We start from the raw sequence: 23,411 nt of genomic DNA on the forward strand, positions 1-23,411 counted from the left end.
TCCTCTGATGCTGCTTGGCCTGCTGTGTTCATCCAGTTCTACACCTTGTTATCTCAGATTCTCCAGCATCTGCAGTTCCTACTATCTCTCTCCAGCCTATCCAACCTTTCTTTATAACTCAAACCTACCATGCCCAGCAACATCCTGGTAAATATCTTCTGAACCCTCTCCAGTTTGATAATATCCTTCCTATAACTGCACGACCAAAACTGGACACAGTTACAACATGACTGGTTGCTCTCAAAAGGTAGTTGAAGCAGAGTCTTTGAACGTACTTAAGGCAGAGCTGGAAAGTGAATAGATCCTTGATAAAGAAGGTGAGATGTTAATTTGATTTTGATTTAGTTTAATTTATAATTGTCACATGTACCTAGGTACAGTGAAAAGTTTTGTTTTGCGTCCAGTACAGGCAGATCATACCATACAAAGTGAATTAGGATAACAGAACAGAGCGAGGAATACAATGTTATGGCTGCAAAGAAGGTGCACAAAGAGCGAGATCAGCATTAAATTTAAAATTTGTAAGGTCCATTCAGAACAGCAGGGAAGAAGCTGTTCTTGAATCTGTTGGTACATGTGTTTAAGCTTTTGTATCTTCTGCCCAACGGAAGAGGTTGGAAGAGATTATAACTGAGGTGGGAGGGGTCTTTGATTATGCGGGGGAGGGGGGCAGTGAGAAGTTATCAGGGCTGGGAGGTAGTTTGGGTAGGAACGTGGCATCAAGGCCACAGTCAGACCAGCCATGATCTTACTGAATGGTGAAGAAAGCTTGAGGAGCTGAGTGGCCTATCACGCTGTTTACTCCTCTGTGTTCATGGCAGCCTTTCAGCAGAGAACGTCCCAGATTTCCATGACCCATTCTAAAAAAGAACTTCACAACCACTTTTGAACAGCCTAACTATCAACTTCCAGTGTTGCATCCAACTAAGGGGCTGGACCTTGAGGGTCTTTTATAAAACATTAAGCAAAACATCTTTCAAGAAATAAACACCTGTTTACACATTCATTTGGAAGTTGGTGTTGAGAACAAGTCTGCACACACACACACTCGAACACACACCTCTGTGTCGAGGGAGACACTGAGTTTTGCAACGTGCTACAAAACAAGGCACTGAGTTGAGGACGCTACTCTAAAGCTAACAGCCTCACATGGACTGATTGAATCCCATCATCTTTAAAACAGTACTCAATGTAGAAACGAGCAAGTCCAACCTTACTGTGAGACCATCAGTAAACAGGAAACACACTTCTATATTAAACCAACCAACTGCTGAATTGCACATGTACATTTGTGAAGTGAACAAGCTGTCATTTTCTGAGTTGTTCCCTCCCCCCATGCCACAATTCCTGTCTCCCTCCCTCTCTTTTACACAAAGACAGGATCACTCTCTCTGCAATTTTAAATTCATTACCTATGGGAATGAAAATGGCTCTGTCTCTCGGTTAATGGCTTCTGTCTAAAAGCTTCTAGGAAGCGACTGACTCACAAGGACCAGTCAGATTCTCCACAAACCAGGGAAGAGATGGCCTGAGAAAGCTGTTTTTTTCTGCTGCAAGTTTCATTTCCAAGGAACTGGGAACACAGTTCCAGACAGTTGCCTTCCCAACCTGTCTCCCCAACATACAATGGATCTGCCCTCGGGACAAGGGTTACAGATTTGTTCTATTTTAATACAATAATTTTGCTCTTTTAAATAAACAGGTTAGATAAAATCACACATTTGGTGTGTGAATGCATTTGGTATGGAATGCATTGATAAAATAGTTTTCCTGCCTGACACACAGTATGATCATGATAGTGACATCATCACAACATTGTGCTTCCGTTGTATCATTATAATGTCATATTCCGAGAACATCATCACGATCCCTAACATCAATTATGTCATTGTGATGTCACATTCCAACAATGTCACCACAATCTCATACTTCAGTTACATGATGTTCTGATTACATCATCTCAATCCCATATTTCATTGTTTCACTATGATGTAATATTCGATGATATCATCACAATCTCATACCGCCCAACAATGTCATTATGACGTCATTGTGACACCAGTTCAATAGTGGCATGGCGATGTCACCGTCCAGTGGCATAATTGTGACACAACACCTTAAGTAGCGCAAGCTCTGGTGATGTCACTGTTGCATCACGATCCATTTATGCCTCAGTGGTATAACTCATCAGCAACATCACATGGATGCAGAGTGAATTGTGGGTATTCGTGACATCCCTGTTTACCTTATCATGCCCCACTTCCACAGAGAAATCTACGCAGCAACAGATGCTTCACAGATCTGACCCGCTCTTCCCTGGCGATGACATCACAGCAGCAGACTGCTGTGACATCATTGGATCAGTGACATCATCATGCCTTCAGATCATGACATCATGGTGCTGTTATTGACTGTGATATCTTTATGATGGCTCTAACTGAGACACCAATGGGACCAATTATCCCCAAGGCAGACACAGGGGCCTGTAAAGGACTGGGATTGTGACTTTTTACCGCTCCAGTTTTTACAATGACAAAACAGAATGCAGATGAGATAAGACAACAGAAGCTGTGCTTCCCCAGGGACCTACACTCAAAGCTCACTGAATGCTAAGTAAACCGATGAGGTTCCAATCTGCCCCAGGGGAATCACAGCTGTACTGTTCACATCTCACGCTGGAGAATCCTGGGAAGCCTACCACTGGTGATGGAATAGTACTCCAGCACGAGTGCAGATCCTGCAGTGAAGATGGTAGCACATTCCCGGCCTTGGAACAGAAAGGAATAATCCCAGACTGGCTGCTCCTGAGGATTACCCACAGGGGATACCTGTTTAAAAAGAAAAGAATAAGACACACTGTCTAAATGACTTGAATTTACATAGCATCTTTCACGGCCTTAAGATGTCCTGAAGCATTTCACAAGCATATTAATTATGCTTTCCAAATGTAGTTACTTGCAGGAAATAAAGCAGCCACAGTAAGTGCTCACAAGCAGCAAGAAGATCACCAGATGGACTGATTTGGTATTGATTATTGACCACAATCACAGTGGTATGAATCAGTAGGAAGAAGTAACAAGAGAAAGGAGAACTCAATGAACAGCAGGACATAAGGAAGCTCAGAGTAACAGAGGGATCTTGGGGAACTTGTCCACAGATCCCTGAAGGTGGCAGGGCAGATTAATAGAGTGGTTAAGAAGGTGTACAGAACACTTGCCTTTATCAGTTGTGACATAGATTATAACAGAAGGGATGGAATAACTGCAGAGACGCTGGTATTCCATCACCAAGTCACCCTTTATTTACTTGTGCACAGTACATTGGCTGTGCTCCGCCAGCTTGGAGTCAGTCCCCTGAACTGAGGAGATTCTAAATCTCCTGGTTATGAAAAGTTTAAACTCTTTAGATTACATAGAGCTAGGCTTACATTTGGAACTTAGCTAGTTGGATACAATAAAACTCAGAGTTCACTCTGAAATGATGGGCAGAATCCTCTGCTCTCATTGTTGGTAAGTTTAGTGGTGGCAAGGTGAAATAACTGCACAGAGGCTGGTATCCCGTCACTAATTCACCCTTTATGTACTTGCGCACAGTACACTGGCTGTGCCCAGCCAGCTCAGAGTCAGGCCCCTGAACTAAGGAGATTCTAACGTCCTGGTTATGTTGGTCAGCCAGGGCATTCCTGATTGGCCCAGGTTAACAATCCCAATCAATGCCATCAGAGTCAACAAGGTCAACCTGGTTCCAATCACTACAAAGGGAGGCTATGTTGGAGCTGTACAAAACATTGGGTAAGCCACAGCTGCAATACTGGGTGCATTTCTGGTCACCATACTATAAGAAGGATGTGTTTGTACTGGTGGGGATACAGGAGATTCACCAGGATGAAGCATCTTAACTATGAGCAAGGGCTGGATAAGCTGGGTTGTTTTCTTTTGGATCAGCCTAAGAGGGACCTGGTAGAGGTATATAAGGTTATGAAGGGCATGGACAGGGTGTACAGAAAGCAGCTGTTCCTCTTAGTTGAAGGGTTAATAACAAGGGGCAAAATTTTAAGGAGAAGGGCAGAAGGTTTCGGGGTGGGGGGGGTGGGCTTGGTGAAAAAACATTTCCGTGCAGAGGTTGGTGGGAACGTGGAATGTCCGGGAGGGTAGTAGAGACAGGAAACCTCACAAGCTTTAAAAATTATAAAGTCAGGAGTCACACGACATCAGGTTACAGTGCAACAGGTTTATTTGAAATCACAAGCTTTTGGAGCGCAGCTCTTTCATCAGGTGAGGGCAGCGCTCTGAAAGCTTGTGATTTCAAATAAACCTGTTGGACCGCAACCCAGTGTTGTGTGACTCCTGATTCTGTCCACCCCAGGCCAAAACCGGCACCTCCACATCATTTAAAAATTATGTGGATGAGCACTTGAAGCGTCATAACATTCAAGACTATGGGCCAGTCTCCAGAAAGTGGGACCAGCGTAGAGACGTGATTTTGTTTCATTATTGTCGATCATTCTTCCTACCATCCCTCTAGAGGCTACCTTTAACAAGTTTGAATCTCTGCCCATTCCTTTATGTCAAGTTCAAGCGTTTCCTCGATGTTTGGTTAGTGCCTGTTAGACTTTTTGCTGTTCTCTGTGCTGCTGGTCAAGACTGGGTGTGGTCACACACAGAAGAGCTGTAGACATTTGAAAGCAGTGAACATAGCTGCTTTTCAGACACACAAACTGATGTTGTCTCTGCATCTCTCGGAGGTACAGCAGCTTGATTCCCCAATAGTTTAAAAGTGTCTTTCTTTGTTTATCTTCCCATCGACAATGGCATTCACCTCTGTCAGATCATAATCTCAGGGGCAGCGTGAAGTGATGAACCTCACATCCTAGATTTAGCGTAAAGGCCACTGTAACGTCACTGAGATCGTGGTGCAATTATACTGAATGAAAGGATATTCCCTTGTTCTTTTTGTTCTTAAAACTGACATCACACCTTTAAAGGCTTTTCACTTCCCATTTTTAAGTACAATTCCAAAACAATACTACAGGAAAACTCACAACAGGGGAAAAGTGGAAAATCAATGCGTTCACTGATGAGCTGTTCAGGGTTGTCACTGCTGACCTTCCCTAATCAAACTAGGATCCCTCCTAGACTCTGAGATGGTGGCACTGCCACTGCAGATAGCACCAGAGTGCCCCTCCCTCTCTCCCCAGGTCCTGATATCGACTGGGACAAAACATGTCAGCGGTAGCTTACAAAGTGAGGAACAGGAGCATCTCTGCTGCTATCAACAAATTGCCACATGCCAGAGGTCCGATAAAGCACAGGTAACATCCGGCTGCCTCACAGCACCAGGGTCCTAGGTTCGATTCCACCCTCAGGCGACTGTCTGCGTGGAGTTTGCACATTCTCTCTTATCTGCATGAGTTCCCTCCGGTTTCCTCCCACAGCATTAAAGATGGCAGGCTAGGTGGGTTAGCCATGGGAAATGCGGGGTTACAGGGATAGGGCACAGGGGTGGGACTGAGTGGGATGCACTTCAGAGGGTCAGTGCAGACTCGATGGGCTGAATGGCCTCTTCCACACTGTAGGGATTCTATCATTCTAACTTTCCTATCGAGAGGGTGAAGCTTCTCTGCATCGTCTTGGTGAAAGGTTTGCACGGAATATTACAGTTCTGATTTGATCAGAGACAGGAACAATCTATCATCCAATTTTTTTCTTAATTTTTTCATGCATGCAGTGGGACTATCGCTGGCTGGCCCAGTATTTATTGCCCATCCCTATTTGCCCTCAAGATGATGAAATGAGCTGCTGCCTTGAAATGCTGCAACATATGGTATTTAGGGGAACACTCATGATGCTGTTGGAGAGGGAGTCCTAGGATCTGGATCCCCAAGACACTGAAGGAACGCAATATATTTCTGAGACAGGATGGTGTGTGGAAATTGCAGGGGTTGGTCTGTCTGCTGCGCTTGTCCTTCTGCAGGTATGAAAGTCCAGCTCAAGTTTCAGTCCACAAGGAATCTCAAAACACAAGCCAAGATGGAGTAAGGAGGAGGCTCAGCTGTTTCAACCTTCCTCTCAGAACATTCCAGAAGCACCTCACCCACTGAAATGTTCATAAGCATGCATTCTTTTTATTACTTTACACTTTTCTTCTATTTTAATGATTGTCAATGTTGTTACAAATAATGATTGCTTGTTTTATTTGTATCATCATCACAATTCAGCATCTATCACCATAAGAACCTTTCAATAAATCAATTGTCTATCTGTCTATCTCTCCACCTATCAGTCTACCTATCTGACTGCCTTCCAGACTTGTCCCCAGGATCACGGGACTGTCCTCAGAAAACAGATTGGGAAAACTGAGCTTGTAATCTCTGGCATTTCGAAAAAATGAGGTGAGATCTCAGAGACAATAAGGACTGCAACTGCTGGAAGCCAGAGTCTATAGGCATGAGGCTGGAAAAGTACAGCAGGCCAGACAGCATCTGAGGATCAGGAAAGTCAACGTTTCAGGCCAAAATCCTTCGTCAGGACTTGCGGGGGGGGCGGGGAGATGGGGAGCCCAGAAATAAGGGTAGGTGGGATGGACATAGGCGGATGCAGGTAGGAGGTTATTGTGATCGGTCTGAGGGAAGAGTGGAGCGGATAGGTGAGTCAGAAGATGGACAGGTTAGGTCAGGTCAGGGAGGCGAGGAGGGGGAAGGCTGGGCATGGGATAAAGCTGCGGTTGGAGGGATTCCGAAGCTGGCGAAGTCATTGTTTGGGCCATTGGGCTGTAAGCTCCCAACGTCTTGAGTTTTAATGCTGCAGGTAAGATGTTTCCCCTTGGTTTGGGAATCTAAAACCAAGGGGCACAATATAATAATGAGTATCAAGATGAGGAGAAATTATTTTACTTAGAGGGCTGTGAAACTTCAGAATTCTCTAAGTTCAGAAAGCGTGGAAACTCAGTTGTTGAGTACGTTTAGGGTAGAGATTTTGTGATTACCGGTGGGAAAATGCAATGAAGGGTTCAGTGTGTTGCAAGTTTGGGAGAAGGACAGGCTCGATGGCCTGAATTGCCTCCTCCTGTTCCTATGTCCTATCTGGGTATCCACCTGTACCATAAATTATGCAGAAATGCAACCATTATTTTCATGCTGACAATTGTATCAATCATTTTATAGACAGTCGAGATCCCATAAATACCGATGAGATGGATAATCCCTTTTCTTAGTCATAGTAAATGTATGACACAGCCACTTGGCCCATCTAGTTACTGCAGTGATTTTGTTAATGGCACGAGTTGAGAGAGTAATCCATGGTGAGGTGTTTGAATGAAGTGTGATGTGCGATTAATGAAGATCAGATGAAGAGAAATTGCATCTGAAAAGCAATTCTGTCTAACTGTGGTATAGACACATCTTTTAAAGAAGAAAGTCAGTCATTTGCTGACTATTATCTTTTGGAGGTAGGGTGGTGGGAAGTGGAGCCAGAGATGTACAAGCAGCTGCCAATCTGTACAGAAAATACCCTCCCATTGACCTCAGGATGGGATCGTTCAACATGTCCCTCCGTGGCTTTGTCTGTCTTCGTTTTACTGCATCCAGGGCAGGATTCATTCACTCATGGCACTGATTCATGATGATAGATTTGTGCTTCTCCCCTCTAAAGTATCATAAATGTCATTTTGTTAGTGTACGAGTCTTTATCAGAGTCTCAGTGAATGGCTCTGTGGGGAAATCCTTCGTCCACTGACAGCATCCATCACTATATCACCAACTACCCACATTCAGGGAGCGGCAGAACTATACAAGAGTTGCAGATAATCAATTGCTTGTAAAGGAAATCTGATAAATTCCAGAGGGCACAATGAGGCTTTCTCACAAGTTCATATCTATACCTTAAATCTAGCCAGCTCTGGATTCTGATTACAAGGAAACAACTTTCAGACCAAGTAGTCACTCTGTGCTATTGAGACATTCTGGGACCTGGTGGGCAGATGGAATCAAGATAGAGATCAACTGTGATCTAATTTTTTTTTCTTTTATTCATTCACAGGATGAGGGCATCGCACCAGCATTTATTGCTCATCCCTAATTGCCCAGAGGGCAGTTAAGCGTTAACCACATGTATTCATGATTCACATGTAGGCCAAACCAGGTAAGGATGGCAATTTCCTTCCTTCAAGGACTTTAGTGAACCAGATGGGTTTTTCCGACAATGGATTCACGGTCATCATTAGACTCTCAATTCCAGATTTTTTTTAATTGAATTTTAATCCCACCACCTACTGTGGCAGGATTTGAACCTTAGTCCCCAGAATCCTTATCAGGATCTCTGGATTAACAGTCCAGCGATAACACCATGAGGTCATCACCTCCCCTGATTGATTGATTAATGGAGCAGATCCAAGGGGTTGATCCTCCTGTTCCCATGTCAACCAGGTAGAATTTTAATCTTAAATCAGAGACTGATGGATTAAAGTAGATAAGAATTACATTAACAATCAATTTCAGATAATAAGCCTGATCTCACTGAAGCCTGAAGCTACATATATTCATAAGGAGGGACCTGTACCCTACAGGAAAAAGGATCATGTCCAGGCCTTGCACCTCTTTGGATTAAACAAAAGCCTTCAAATAACAATATTTCCCCAGTGCATTCCCCAAGCAATGCCTTAACCAATTAGAATTGACTTGTCAACCAATCAGCACGTCTTTTTGCACGAATTTGGCATTCTTGCAACATCTATCCTGCTGAGGACAAGATAATAAAAAGCTTTGACAGCATGTCTGTTTTTGACAGCAATGCTGATAAATATGTGTTAACCACTGGTATTAAGGGATATTGGGCAAAGGCAGAGTTAAATTACAGATAAGCAACAAACTTATTGCATGGATGGAACAGCTAAATGACCTCGCCCATCCCTATGGAGGGGTTGACTGGCTTCATGTTCCTGTGGAGAGACTGAATGGCCTCTCCTTGTTCCTACATTGGGGCTGAATGGCCTCCTCATGTTCCTACGTTGGGGCTGAATGTTCTCCTCATGTTCCTACATTGGGGCTGAATGGCCTCCTCATGTTCCTATGTGCCCTCACGGACTAGATCTTGTAAGATGGTAAATCTTCGGGCTGATGACTACCTTGATCCCGAAAAGTAGGAATGTCCCTCTCCACATCACCATTAGAACATTTTACCATCTCGCCCACCAGCCAAGCAGTGATCCCTTTAAGCAAAACCAAAACAATGATTTATGGCAGTGCAGGCAAGTGATAAATGATAGTCTAGAAAGATTGATGTATTGAACAACATCAGCTCTCCTGTACAGCAGGATTACCACAATGGAATCCCTATAAGATATGTATAACCTTGAGATTAATGAGCAGAATATACATAAAGTCTTTGTGGAAAATAAATTGTGCATCAACTGTCTTTCAGAGAATGACAGACCGGTAACCTGAAAAGCAGAAGCAAGGGAAAACTCAATCTTAGCCTAATAATAATTACCGTTGGCTCTTGGCCTCTCAAGCAATGGGTGTATTTCAAAAAGAGCATAAATATTGGCTTGTCTTGGCAGTAAAAATGAGATTCATTTCTAATACAAAAGGGTTTAGCTGCGTTGTTCCTTTTTAATGAATAATTTGTTGTGGGGAGTCCCTTGGCTTTAGCTGTCTTGTTTCCTGGCTCATGTAGTAACTGGGAGTGACGTGAATGGGGAATTACATCTCCTTAGAATGCTGCCATTAGGAGCCTCAATCATAGCCACTTACCCTCTCCCTCCCTCCATAGTCACAGTCAACCATTATCCAATCCATTGTTTATGACTCAACAAGATTCATCATACTCTAGGTCAACAGTTTACAGCTTTTCTGTTAAAAGCAACTGTTTGTTGGCCTGAACTAGCTAACCCTGGCCTGAATCTTGGAGTGAGATGTTGTCATCAACACTACATTCCTATATTCCTTTTTATTTGATGCGAGCATTGCTGACTGGCCAGTATTTATTACCCATCCCTTGACAAGGTGGTAGTGAGCTGCCTCCTTGAACCGCTGCAGTCCTTGTGCTGTAGATAGACCACAATGCCTTTAGGGAAGGAATCCAGGATATTGACCCAATGACACTGAAGGAACGGTGACATTAGTTTTTGGATTGGGCAAGAAACAGCCAGAATTCTTGTTCATAGAGTTCTAGAGGTCTACAGCAAAAGGCCTTTTGGCCCATCTAGACCAGTCAAAAATAAGCATCTAACTATCTAATCCCATTTTCCAAGCAATATTTACTCACCCATGAACAATGTGAAATATTATAAATGGGGGAGACAATGGCTAGTGGTATTATCGCTGGACTGTTTTATTCAGAGACCCAGATAACATTCTGAGGACCCAGGTTCGAATCCCACCATGGATGATGGTGAAATTTGAATTCAATAAAATATCTGAAATTAAGAGTCTAATGATGACCATGAATCCATTGCCAGTTGTCAGGAAAAACCCATCTGGTTCATTAATGTCCTTCAGGGAAGGAAATCTGCCAGCCTCACCTGGTCTGGCCTACATGTGATTCCAGGCCCACAGCAATGTGGTTGACTCTTAACTGCCCTCTGGGCAATTAGGGATGGGCAATATATGCTGCCCAGCCAGCAACTCCCTCATTCCATGAATGAATAAAAGGATTAAGTGTTCAGTCTCACAATCGTTAATTAGTACCATGCTCTGTATTTAATTTATTTTTTATGATGTACGGGTGCCAGTGTTGGACTGGGGTGGACAAAGTCAGGAGTCACACGACACCAGGTTATAGTCCAACAGGTTTATTTGAAAACGCAAGCTTTTGGAGCGCTCCTTCATCAGGTGAAGTGTCAGGTGACAAAGGAGCAACGGTCCGAAAGCTTGATATTTCAAATAAACCTGTTGGACTATAACCTGGTGTCGTGTGACTTCTAATTTTTTTTTATTCATTAGTGAGATGTGGGCACCATTGGCTAGACCAGCATTCATTACCCATCCCCAAATGTCCTCAAGAAAGTGGTAGCGAGCTGCCTTGGAACCAACTGAACCATAATTTAACTGGTGAAGGAGGTGCTGTGCTGCTTTCTTCGCTTCCCTTTAATTTATCCTGGAGATAAAAGTAAAACATTGATTCATGACTGCTTTACACAGGGAATTATGATGCTCTGGAAATCACTATCTTCTGGTGCTCAATTGTTCTTTGCTTGATTTGGAGAGTTGAGTAACTGATTTATGCTCACTGGGCTTGATTGATTCAGCCTGGGTGCAGACTCACAGCAAGGTAAATACACACCAGCCAAATCACTAGAAGGTGAACCATAAGCATGAGTGCAGACCTTTTGTGACTGCAGGGATATTTTAGAAGCTTTGGAAATAAAAACCATTGAAAACTAGGAGCAGGAGTAGGCCATTCAATCCCTCAAGCCTACTGTTCTGTCATCTGTGCTTTGTTTTGAGTCAAATCAAACGTATTAAAAAATACAATGGTGACTGAAAGGGCAGTAACTGCAGATTCAATAACTTTCAAAAGGAGACTAGATAAATACTTGAGAAAGCAGAAATTGCTGGCTCTTGGGGAAAGGGAGGAGACGGGACTAAAATGTGTACCTCTTTCGAAAAGCTAGCACAGACATGATGGGCCAAATAGCCCACTTCTTGTGTTTTACAGCTCCACCTGAGAACTCTTCTTCAGTCAACGATAAATTAAAAGCTGCTGAAAGGCAGGCGTCCACAGGTACCAAATCGAGAATCGCTTTCATTCATTGTCACCATTAGATTTATATTTCAGATTTATTCATTCATACTCCACCAGTTGCGTTAGTGGAATTTGAACCCTGAATTAACCTGTGGATTACTAGTCCCATGATATTACTGTTACACCTCTGACTGACCACAACGGGTTTAGCCTGGATGTGGACTTAGAGAAAAGCAACCAAAGCTGTAAAGGCTTCTGGAAAACTGAGAATTTGTTTGACTGCAAAGGCAGGCACTGGAGAGAAATTTCTTCTAGATATTGAAAATACTAAAAACTAAAATAAAAACTGTTCAGCATCTGGATCAGCAATTTTTAACTGGTGCATCAGGAGAATTGTCTTAGTGCATCGTGACATTTAGTACAAAAGTAATGAAAATCAATGTAAAACAAACATTGTTTCATCTTAAACAATATTCTATCCAAGCAAAACTACAAATCATAAAACTTATGAACATGCATCACCCAATTAAAAGTGAGCTTTCACACACGCTTTTGAAACAAATGCAATGGGTACGGAACAGATTTAGGGCCATGAATTGTTGGAAATAGTTAAGTTGAGCAGATTTGGAAAATCTGCAGAAGGGTCTAGACCCGAAACATCAGCTTTCCTGCTCTTCTGATGCTGCTTGGCCTGCTGTGTTCATCCAGCTCTACACCTTGTTATCTCAGATTCTCCAGCATTGGCAGTTCCTACAATCTTTGGAAAGTGGGTCTGTGCTCACAATAAAAGTCAATGTTTTTCCTGGTGCATTGGATCCTTCTTTGGCTTGTTGTATGCACTATGTTGCAAACCTCTCCAGAAAGACCATATATAAGTAAATGTTTATGAGCAATCAACTCAGCTGAAAAAAAAAAAGTGGCTGTGCAATGGAATTATTTGCTTCATTCAAGTTGCCGTGGTGATGAAAAGGTTGGATTGCTGAGTGTTGTCCTTCTAATCCTGCTGAAAGATGCATGAGGAAGCAAAGACAACGTTGCACTGTACAGTAATAAACGGTGTCAGGGCAGCATCTAATTCCTCATGCTTGCCGAGCAGGCAACAACCCTACAGAAATGCTTGGAATTGGTGGGAGTGCGCTTGTAAAGGGATAAAATTCAGGAGCATCTGTGTTCAAATTACAGCAATGGCAACTGCAGTTCACAACCCAATCAAGCTGGAGCTGAACACTGGTTTCATTCCTCAACAACTTGCTCATTACACAGTCAGAGGTGCACCAACAGAACAATAATATTTGCAAACCTCCCCTTGGGCATTAAGAGACTGTCTGGTGTCATTAGACGCAAAGGTCTATTTCAAATAAGTCCTACGCAAACAGCATCTGGGAACAATCCTGTGGCCATATGCACCCTATTTTACAATGCTTTGATTTCTGGTTCCCTCGGTGAAGTTTACACTTGAGCCATGAGTGAAATGCAGCATTTGCAGAGTTGTGTGGCCACAGACTAGGTATTGCATGCAATCACATTGACATTTGACCAATCAAAGCTCAATAGCCTTCTGTGCTTTATCACCTCGTGATTCTGATATGGTCACATCTTGGGTACTCATTCTGATTTGCAGAGGAGGCTGAAAATAGTTTCAATCCCACAGACAGCATTCTATTGCCTAGCACCAACTCAATTCTCATTCACTGCTTCAGTTTTGACACAACGGATTACCGCAGCTCGGCTGAGCGCTGATTGCATTTCAGCACAAGACCTCAATTGGATCAGACTGCAACGACTGACATTGTAGAAGACAATTAATATCTGAAATCGTTAACTAACATCACAAAATAATTTCCAATTATAAAAGACAGCTGAAACAAACACAGAACGCAGGAGAAATTCAGCGGGTCTGGCAGTTTCTGTGAGGAGAGAAACAAAGTTAACTTTTCAGGTCCAGTAGGGCTCCTCTTCAGAAGAGCAGATGACCAGACTTGAAACGTTAACTCTGTTTCTCTTCTCACAGAGGCTGCCTGACCTGCTGAGTTTCTCCAACATTCGCTGTGTTTGTTTCAGATTTCCAACATCTGCAGTATTTTGCTTTTACATGCAAAGGACACTTCCTGGGAGGAGCTAACCACTTCTTCAGTTCTCTCTAAGTTGTGTACCAGAATGTTTCAGTACCAATAATGTGTACTTACACTAAAGTCAAGCCTGAGGTTTTACAAGGCTTGGGCTTTCATGTATCTTAGAAGCAATGCAATCAGCTATTAAGTACTATGTAAGAAACGTGTTTATTAAGACTGAGCCTTTTGTTTCCTTTGTGTGGACGTCCTTCCCAAATTGGTCCAGAAGCCTGATTTAATATTGAGAAGGAGGCAGATTGGTGACAAGGCATTCCGAATGGTGCTGGTGCACACGAGCACACTATGGCTTGCAGCAGCACCGTTAGTGAAAAATACAGCACCTTAGAAATTTCACAAACAAAAACAGAAATTGCTGGACAATTTCAGTGGGTCTGGCAGCATCTGTGGAGAGAAATCAGAGTTAACGTTTCAGCTCTGGTAAATCTCATCCATACAGTCACAGAGCTGTACAGCACAGAAACAGACCCTTCATTCCAACTCGTCCATGCCAACCAGATATTCTAAATATATCTAGTCCCATTTGCCAGCATCTGGCCCATATCCCACTAAACCCTTCCTATTCATGTACCCATCCAGATGTCTTTTAAATGCTGTAATTGTACCAGCCTCCACTATTTCCTCTGGCAGCTCATTCCATACATGTACCACTGTCTCAACCTGAAATGTTAACTCTGATTTCTCTCCAAAGATGCTTCCAGACCTGCTGAGTTTCTCCAGCAATTTCTGTTTTTGTTTCTGATTTCCAGCATCCGCAGTTCTTTCAGTTTTTAATCTTAGAAATTCCTCCTGTTTCCCAATTGCCATTTCAACACCTAAGGAGCTGCAGCGTTTATCTGAGTGAAAACACAGTGCTTAATGCGGCATCTACAATAAAGTACAACATGCAGAGGTGCTTATGAAGGAGATTTATATGAAAAGATTTTACCGCAAGCCAACATTAGAAGGTATTGAGACAGGTGACTAACAGCTGGATCAGAGCAGAATGTTTTAAGGAACGAAGGAGGTGGAAGGATTTAGAGAGAGTATTTCAGTGTTTCAATAAAGAAGGCAGCAACACAGCAATCAACGTGAAACCAAAGAATTAAAAGAAACAAGGGGGAGCTGCAAACGTCCTGTAAATGAGCTGGCATTTTCCAGGGAGAACTGAAAATCCCCCAGAAATGCTAGGTGATTGTGTTTGTAAAAGAGCAAGAGGAAAGGGGAAGTTATTGAACTGTCCCTGACCCAACCAGCACCTTGACATTGTGATGCTAGTTACAGCACCTTCATGTTTTTGCCTACCTGGGGATGACCTTGACTGGCATGCTGAGGAACATCAAAAAAGGACTGGTGCGGACTTGGACACTTTACTGCAATGGCATAAATGCCAGCCAGCCAGGGATTCTTCACCAATATTGCATTTCTGGTGAAAACAAAGTGTATTAATAAGGAGAGATGGCGGCAAAGCGGTCATTTATTAGTAATCCAGAGCCTCAGGCTATTGTTTAGGAGATATGGGCTTAAATCTCACAACAGCAGCTGGTAGAACTTCAATTCACTTCATAATTCTGGAATTGAACACAAGTCTCAGCAATGGTGATCAGAAGAACAAAACATTGATTGTTGTACAAACCTTCCTGGTTCATTAAAATCCTTCAGGGAAGGAAATAAGACCATAAGATACAAGAGCAGAAGTGGGCCATTCAGTGAGGATGTCTTTCTTTGCCCTTTTAAAGTATCATCTCTGCATAGTCTTTGGTGCCTTTTGTGTGTGTGAGAATGTGTACACGTGCGCGTGTGTGTGTGAATGTGTCTCTGTGTGTATGTATATGAGAGAATGGTGTGTGTGAGAGAATGTCTGTGTGGGAGAGAATGTATGCATGTGTGTGTGAATGTGTGTGTGTGTGTGGGAGAGAATGTATGCATGTGTGTGTGTGTGAATGTGTGTGTGTGTGTACATGAGCGTGTGCATGTGTGAGAGTGTGTGCATGACAGTGCATGTATGCGTGCGCGTGTTTGTGAATGCGTGCGCGTGTTTGTGAAAGCGTGCGCGTGTTTGTGAAAGTGTGCGCGTGTGCATATCTGTAACTGTTTCAGGATTAAAAAGAAGTTTCGTTCTAATTCAGATTACAGTTTTAGATATTAACCAGTTTCACCACTTGTTTTTAAGAGTGCACTTTGTTTTGTAGTAAACAGATTATTCTTCAGTTCACTAAAGAAGTCTCTGTTATTCTGGATAGTAGGAAGTAAAGGGGAAAACTTTGGCCATTTTGAAGACTGAATCAACACATTTGTACGAACTGTGTTACTCATGAAGAAACAGGACTTGGTTATCAGCATAATCCTCCTGTCACTGATGTAAAAATAATTTAAAAATTAATATCTGCACTTCCATCATACTTTGAAATACGAAATCCCCCACCATTGTTAGCTTTCCTTTAAGGTCTTTCTATGTGGTTCACCCTTCATTGTTATATTGACTGCTCCCCATCAGGCTGGCTTTACAATCCTGATGCTTGTTAACTCACCCCCCAATGTTCCTTCACTCCTAGTTGGAAACAAACCTATCTCTCCAGATATTGGGGCTTAAAATCAGGCTGATGAAAACCAAGCTGCGCCACCATTACTTATTGATCTACTCAGGGTTCCTACCTTGCCGCTAGCCTTTGATGGGCTCTGGCTTTCTCAACGAATACGCATCAATCCACAAGAAGGCATCATAAATAATGTAACGGTGCCTCGCAAAGTAGGCTGTGCTGTGTTCATTGATGTTAATTGAGAAACTTAAGGTGAAGGGCTAAGTCCCATCAAAGGTGGGAAGACTAACAAAGCACTTGGGATAGATTAATAAGTAATGACAAACAGCTTGGATCGTGGCCTGTTGTTTACTTCATGGCTGGTTTCCCAGTCGAAGCTCTGCTATCAGGATCTATGGCAGACAGCGAGAGAGACAGAGAGAAAGAAAGAGGCAAAAATTGAGAGAGATAGAGAAAAAGAGAAAGAGATGGAGAGAGAGAAAGAAGGAAAGTAAGGAAAGAAAGAGAGAGATACAGAGAAAAAGATAGAGTGAGAGAGAGAGAGTGAAAGGAAGCAAAAAAAAAGGAGAATGTATGTGTGTAATTGAGAGAGAGTGGGAGGGGGGAAGACAGTGAGAGATGAAGGTATAATCTGGAAATGATCCTCGATCCTGATTAAATAAACTGAAGTGAACGTAACAACCAACTGGCAACAACAGTCATAGTCCAGATTGCAGATTCACCATCCCCATGGCAATCACTGGAAGCATCAGCATCAACTCGACCATAATGAGCTCAGGCTCCACGACAACCAGCACCAGTCCTATAGAACGACAGAAAGAAGAACCTCAAGGGCTCCAGCTGTCAGAAATGGAGCTGTAAGTACTGGCGGGTCAGTATCAGTCAGCACTGAATTCTCCAAAGGTACAAGACCAGACGGGAGCCAAGGAATCTTGCAATTCTTGGGATCTTACAAATACACCAAAGAGATGTGGTACTACAGGTTAAGAAAAGCAAACCATAACATTAGGCTTTACTTTTTGGAGGGACAGGTCTGAAAACTAGTGAATTTTACACAACCAGTATTGAACCTTAATTAGAACATGTTTACAGACCACAGCCATTGCTAAAAAGAGACATGAAGTCTTGCATCAATTCGGACTGGAAAGTAAGAATTTAAAAGTCAGAGCATAAGCACTCTCTTTCAAAGTCTGGTTTCTTACATCCTACTCCTAAATATTATGGGATAAAAAGATCTGATCATATGACCTTTTTTTAATCATTCTTTAGGTTCTGTAACAAACAACCAGTAACTCAGAACATTAATGTAGCTCTGCTTACCATAGGTATACATTGGATATCCCCTCTGTTGCAACTTTTCAAGACAGCCCATTGCGCCTTTTGCCATTTGGGCACTTGGCAGGCTAGCACTGGGTGTTGTCCTGGGATCAAGGACCCACCCCAAGAGCGGGGCATCAGACACCTGCCCACTGAGGGCTGTCAACCAATCAGCTCTTCTGGGCTCAGCAGTGGAGGGGCATTGGCTGTTGCTGGTATTACATTCACCCATGGTCCTGGGTCAAAGACTGCAGGTGAAGGATGGTAGAATAGGGATCTTGTGGGTCTGGGGGCTTTGGCAACAAGGTCAGGCTTCAGCTGCCCAACACTTTACAGAGGACATCTCCTACAATCAGCCAAAAAATGCGTTTGAATGAGGCCCAGGCCCAGGCCTAACATTTGGAGCCCCCAAACAAACATGATGGAGGTATTCTATTCTTGTGCTCCCTGTGTGGAGGGTACCCAGCTGCTGGTGGGTTAATGCCAACAGCAGAAAGATGGTGTCTTTAAGTGGGCACGAGTTGGCCCACTTTGATGGGCCATTTGTGGGCCTTTCCGTGTCGGACTGAAGTGGGGTGAGGCAGAAAGGAGACAGAATCCCCAACAACCATCAACTCCACCAAATGAAACACTCCCAAACCCAGCTCAGGGGAGGATTCCTCCCCGTATTATCAATAGGATACAGAGGCAGCTGAGAGAGAAGAGAGGGTTGCTAGGATGCATGAGTTTACCTATCAGGAAAGGATCTAGAGGCTGGGTCTCCTGTTTCTTGAATAAAGATTTGAGAGTGACCTAATAGAGGTCTTTAAAGTTATAACAGGTTCTGATCAAGTAGAGAATATGTTCCCTCTCCTGGGAAAGACAGCATCAAGACAAGAGAGTAACCAATAAATCCAATTAAGATTTCAGAAGAAAATTCTCAATCCAAAGACCAGTCACAAGCTGGAACCCACGTCCACAGGGAGAGGCTGGAGTGATTAGTATCAATCTAGTTAAGGGGAAGCTAGATAAGTATAAAAGGGAGAAGACAACAGAGAGTTCAGACAGTACACTTCGAGGAGAAAAAAATGACAAGGCTTGACTGCAACATGAACACTATCATGGAATGAATGGGCTAAACGGCCTGTTTTGTGCGATATCACCCATGTGATCCAAGTTACACTCAATCTAGAGAAAGCATTACAGGGCATTTCATAGTGTCCAATCCACGAAGGATCTTTCATGTCCAATTGTTACAGTCCCTATGAATGGTGTAGAGGTTTTTGTAACATAAACACTTACTTGTAGGATTCATGATCAGGCACTATTCTGGCCACTGCAAGGAGGGGGCCTACAGGGTCCTTCAATGGATTCTCCATACCTCGAAGCAGAACCTGAAAGGAACATGAAACCACTTACTAGCATTCCCTTAACAAATGCAAAATCCCCCTCAACCTGTGAATTTTTTCGAACAGAAACAACGATATGTTTAGCCAGAGTCATTCAGAATTAGAACTGATTCTTTTATTATCTTTCCCTGTGCACACTCCCTCTGCTGGTACACATGCCTATGGTAGCCTCAAATGGACAAAATCCACAGCACCGTTTTCAAAACACTGCACGCCAGAACATCACAGACTGTCCATCACTACTGGAATAAAAGCTGAAATTGCAAGAATTTCACCAAAGGTTATTCAATGTGAGAGGAAAAGCAAACCAGATTAATAATCTCTTTCCCAAACCATGGGCTGTATTTCTTGTACAAGAAGCTAGGCAGGCTCCACTGTCCCCAGTACAGACAGCTCTTCCTCCACTCGAGGAAGGAAAGAATTGAGGAAATGGCAGGTTTTGATCAAATAGAGAATATGTTCCCTCTAGTGGGAATGAGGGCATCAAGATAAGAGAGTCATCAATAAATCCAAATCGGATTCCAGAAGAAACTTCTGACTGCAAAGAGAGGAGACGGGCTGGAACCCATGGCCACAGGGAGAGGCTGTAGTGATTAGTATCGATGCAGTTAAGTGGAAGCTGGACAAGTATATAAGGGAGAAGACAACAGAGGGAGGGGCTCATGTCTACATAAACTTTGACATAGGCCCCTGACCAAATGGCCTGTTTATATGCTGTAAGTAACCATTTGGAGGAACCATTTATCTCAGGTGTAAAACCCAACTTAACCATGCATGTACAACAAGAACAACAACATATTTATCTAACACCTTCAATAAAACACCCCAATGTGCCTCACTGTGGGAACACAGCGAAATGACATGAAGTGACCAGCACACACAGCTTGGGCCAAGAGGCAGATTTGATGGTGTGTCTCTTAAAGGAGGAAAGACAGATAGAGAGGCAGCGAGGTGTAAGGACGGAAATCCAGAGAGTGGCACCTCGACAACTGAAGATATCAGTGTGACCAGCACAGGGGAAAATGACAAGGGACACATGACAAGGAACGTGGACTGGTTGTGGAGGAGTGGTTTATGATGGGTGGGGGTCGCTGGTGGGGGTGTGGTATGATAAGAGTACGTTAGTCTCTGGCAAGACTCAGGGGAAAGAAAGCTCAGTGAGACTGTGGGAGCTGGGCAGAGGTGTTTGTGACCAGACAGTAGGAGCGACCCACCGCGACTATCTACCGACTCCACACTCCCAAAAATCTGTCTCGGCAGCAAAAAATCTCCGGAGTCAGGAAAACTGCCTCAAATCCGGGAAGCTACCATAGAATCCAGGTTGGCCAGTCACCCTGGATGGCCTGGATACCGATATGGTGGCACAGGAATTCTCTTTTTCAGTCTCCCTCTAGACCCCAATTCCGACCAGTTGGGAAGGGAGAGAAATGCAGAGAGTGGGGTGCAGACAAATGAAGACATCACACAGGGAAAACGACAACGGACATGCTTGATTTGACAAGTACCAGGAAACAGATGTGAGCTGGTGAATTTGTTTTCTAACGAGAGCCTGGGTGCTTGGGAAAGGCATTCCAGTCTATCCTCAGAGTTCCTGTAGCTGAATTGGCAGAATGAAAATGGGCAATTCACATATTCATCCTGGTGTTGATCCATCTTCCTCGAAGTGAGAGCCTCAGGGTATTGAGTGATGCAGCACCCAGTACCATCAATAGTGGGCACATCACCATGGGCCGAGAGTGGACACTTGAGCACTCAGTCAAGGGCACTCAATGATGGAATCTGTAACACACTTTGAAGGATTCGGTTGCCATGGTATCCAGTGAGCCCGCGGGCCTGGGTGATGAGGTGGGGAGTGGGACAGGGTCTGAAATCGCAACGTTGTACACAGGCTTCAGATTAAACATAAATGTTCACCTCACATTCTTCCCACCATCATGTTCCCAGGAACCAGTAACCCACTATTTGAACCGAGAAATAAAACGCTTCATGGAAATAAGAACGAGAATGCCAGATCCAACACATTAGCTGGACGTATTTTAAAAACCCAGATTGCATTTTCAGGATCAGAGCAATTAGCAACCGCATTAAAAACTTTCTATCTGCATATATAAATATTAATGTCCTGTGAGTGACAGCTGTTCTCTTCGGCTTTCTTAATGAACATTTAGTGTCACTGCATCTGTAAGTAAAGTCACGTTTGAAAGGGAACACTATTATGTACAAATGGAGAGCTCCCCCAGCCCCCCATTTACCCCGACCCTGTGGCCCCAATGAGACTCATTCCAGAATTTTTTCCATTTTGCATCTTATTTCATAAAAGCAAAGGAAGCAGTGTATTTATGCCTGGGTCATACCTCCAAACCAGTGAAAGTAAAGCCTTCTTGACGAGGGATGGTGCTGGCTTTTCGAACGATGGTAATGTATAGTCGAATGCCCAATGGGGCACTGGGATGGGGCTGCAGTTGGAGAGCAGGAGAGACACATTAAAAACAATCAACATCAATAGACACAGCAACTGGTCCCTACACTAGTAATCAAAGAGGCCCATGTATTGTCTATGCAGACTGATAGGAACATGGCAATGAGGAGCAGAAGCAGGCCCTTCTAACTCGTCATTTAACACAATCTTTTCTTTATTCATTCACAGGATGAGGGGATGATAGGCCAGCCCATCCCTAATTGGCCAGAGGGCACTCAGGAGTCAACCACATTGCCGTGGTTTTGAAGTCACATGTAGGCAAGACCAGGTAAAAGTCCGTAAAGGACATTAGTGAACCAGATGGGTTTTTCCGACAATTTACAATGGATTCACGATCATCATTAGATTCTTAATTCCACACTTTTATTTTATTGAATTCAAATTCCACCATCTGCCATGGCAGGATTCGAACCCAGGTTCCCAGAACATTACCTGGGTCGCTGGATTAACAGTCACTCGGAGATAGTAAGAACTGCAGTTGTTGGGGTCAGAGTCAACATAGTGTTTCGACGTTTCAACATCGACTCTCCTGCTTTCCTCTGACGCTGCCTGACCTGCTGTGTTCCTCAAGCTCCACACTCTATTGTCTCTGGGTTAACAGTCCAACAATAATATTTTCTGAAGAAGGGTCTAGGCCCGAAACATCAGCCTTCCTGCTCCTCTGATGCTGCTTGGCCTGCTGTGTTCATCCAGCTCTACACCTTGTTATCTCAACAATAATAACACTAGGCCATCGTCTCCACAGTTGCTGATCTTATGCCAGTTTCAACTCCACTATCTTGCCTGTTCTCCAAACCCCATTGTCCCGTTTTTATCTGAAACATATCTATTTATTTCTTGAATCTGTTGATTGATTCTGCTTCCACTGCATTCTCAGTGAGTTTCACAGATTCCTAGCCCTCTGACTTAAATCATCACTGTAGTGACTAATATTCATTCTGTGGTGATAAGAGATGAATGACAATGGTGTATTTAAGGGGAAACTGGATAAATTCACAAAGGAGAAACAAATACGGGGTAGATATTTTTAATCAACGTATTCAGAGATGACATGACACACCTCTGGAGCAGGTAGGAATTGAACATGCGCCTCCTGGCTTAGGGGTAGGGACACTACCACTTCACCACAAGAGTCCCATGAATAGAGGGACATGCTGAAAGGGTTGGATGAGCTTCAATTGGAGAAAGCTCATGTGGAGCTGAATAACCTGATTCTTTGCTATACACGTTTCCTCCTCAGTCCGTGACCCAACGGCAAGTCCAACTCACAGGTTTTGTGACTGTAAACTGAAATGGAAGTTGGACTGGAAAACCGGGGAGATTTTGTGACTTACAAGTCAGATGTTGGATATTAGATAACAAGGTGTAGAGCTGGATAAACACAGCAGGCCAAGCAGCATCAGAGGAGCAGGAAAGCTGACATTTCGGGCCTAGATGTTGGAATTTTTGAGTTGTGCCATACATGCAGCTTTTTAGAAGCAGTAAGAGGAAGAATTTGACTCTGATTGACACCAAGAATCTTTTGAGTGAAGGAAATTCTGCCTGGAAATGGCCCTATGATTGGTTAAGCTACAGAGTGTTAAAAAAGCTGTAAGTGTCAACAACAGCAGAAAGTGCAAAACATCTAAAGTCTGCAAACAGAAATCATATCTCTCTCAGTCTCTCTCTGTTTGTGTGAGAGAAAGGGTCAGAAAACCCAAGAAAGCTTAATGGCATGAGTTTGTATACGAAAAAGACTTCAGTACATCTGATCAATCATTGAATCAAAGGATAACAAACCACATGTTACCACATAGCCTGCCAGTACACGCCCCCTGTTGTTAGTCACTAACAGTCCCCATTAACAACTATTCACCCTCCCAGCCTGATTGTTAGCAACTCCTTTGTCTGTCCAACTG

The 23,411-nt window shown here is 43.4% G+C and overlaps 2 protein-coding genes across 4 annotated transcripts in view; one reads left to right on the forward strand and one right to left on the reverse strand.

Moving 5' to 3' along the window:
• Nucleotides 1–23,411, forward strand: part of LOC109929142 (dual oxidase 2-like) — a 702,670-nt gene that overhangs the window by 413,042 nt on the left and 266,217 nt on the right. The window lies entirely within an intron of this gene.
• Nucleotides 1–23,411, reverse strand: part of ccdc33 (coiled-coil domain containing 33) — a 280,780-nt gene that overhangs the window by 128,219 nt on the left and 129,150 nt on the right. For both annotated transcript variants that reach the window (XM_048617213.1, XM_048617212.1), the window contains exons 8-11: nucleotides 21,389–21,490; nucleotides 18,928–19,019; nucleotides 15,095–15,215; nucleotides 2,699–2,828 (exon numbers count right to left, since the gene is read on the reverse strand). In XM_048617213.1, coding sequence (XP_048473170.1) covers nucleotides 2,699–2,828; nucleotides 15,095–15,215; nucleotides 18,928–19,019; nucleotides 21,389–21,490 — 445 coding nt within the window. The remainder of the gene's footprint in view (nucleotides 1–2,698; nucleotides 2,829–15,094; nucleotides 15,216–18,927; nucleotides 19,020–21,388; nucleotides 21,491–23,411) is intronic.

The sequence above is a fragment of the Rhincodon typus genome, chromosome 36 (genome assembly GCF_021869965.1).
Source record: "Rhincodon typus isolate 14 chromosome 36, sRhiTyp1.1, whole genome shotgun sequence".
NCBI classification, from domain to species: Eukaryota; Metazoa; Chordata; class Chondrichthyes; order Orectolobiformes; family Rhincodontidae; genus Rhincodon; species Rhincodon typus.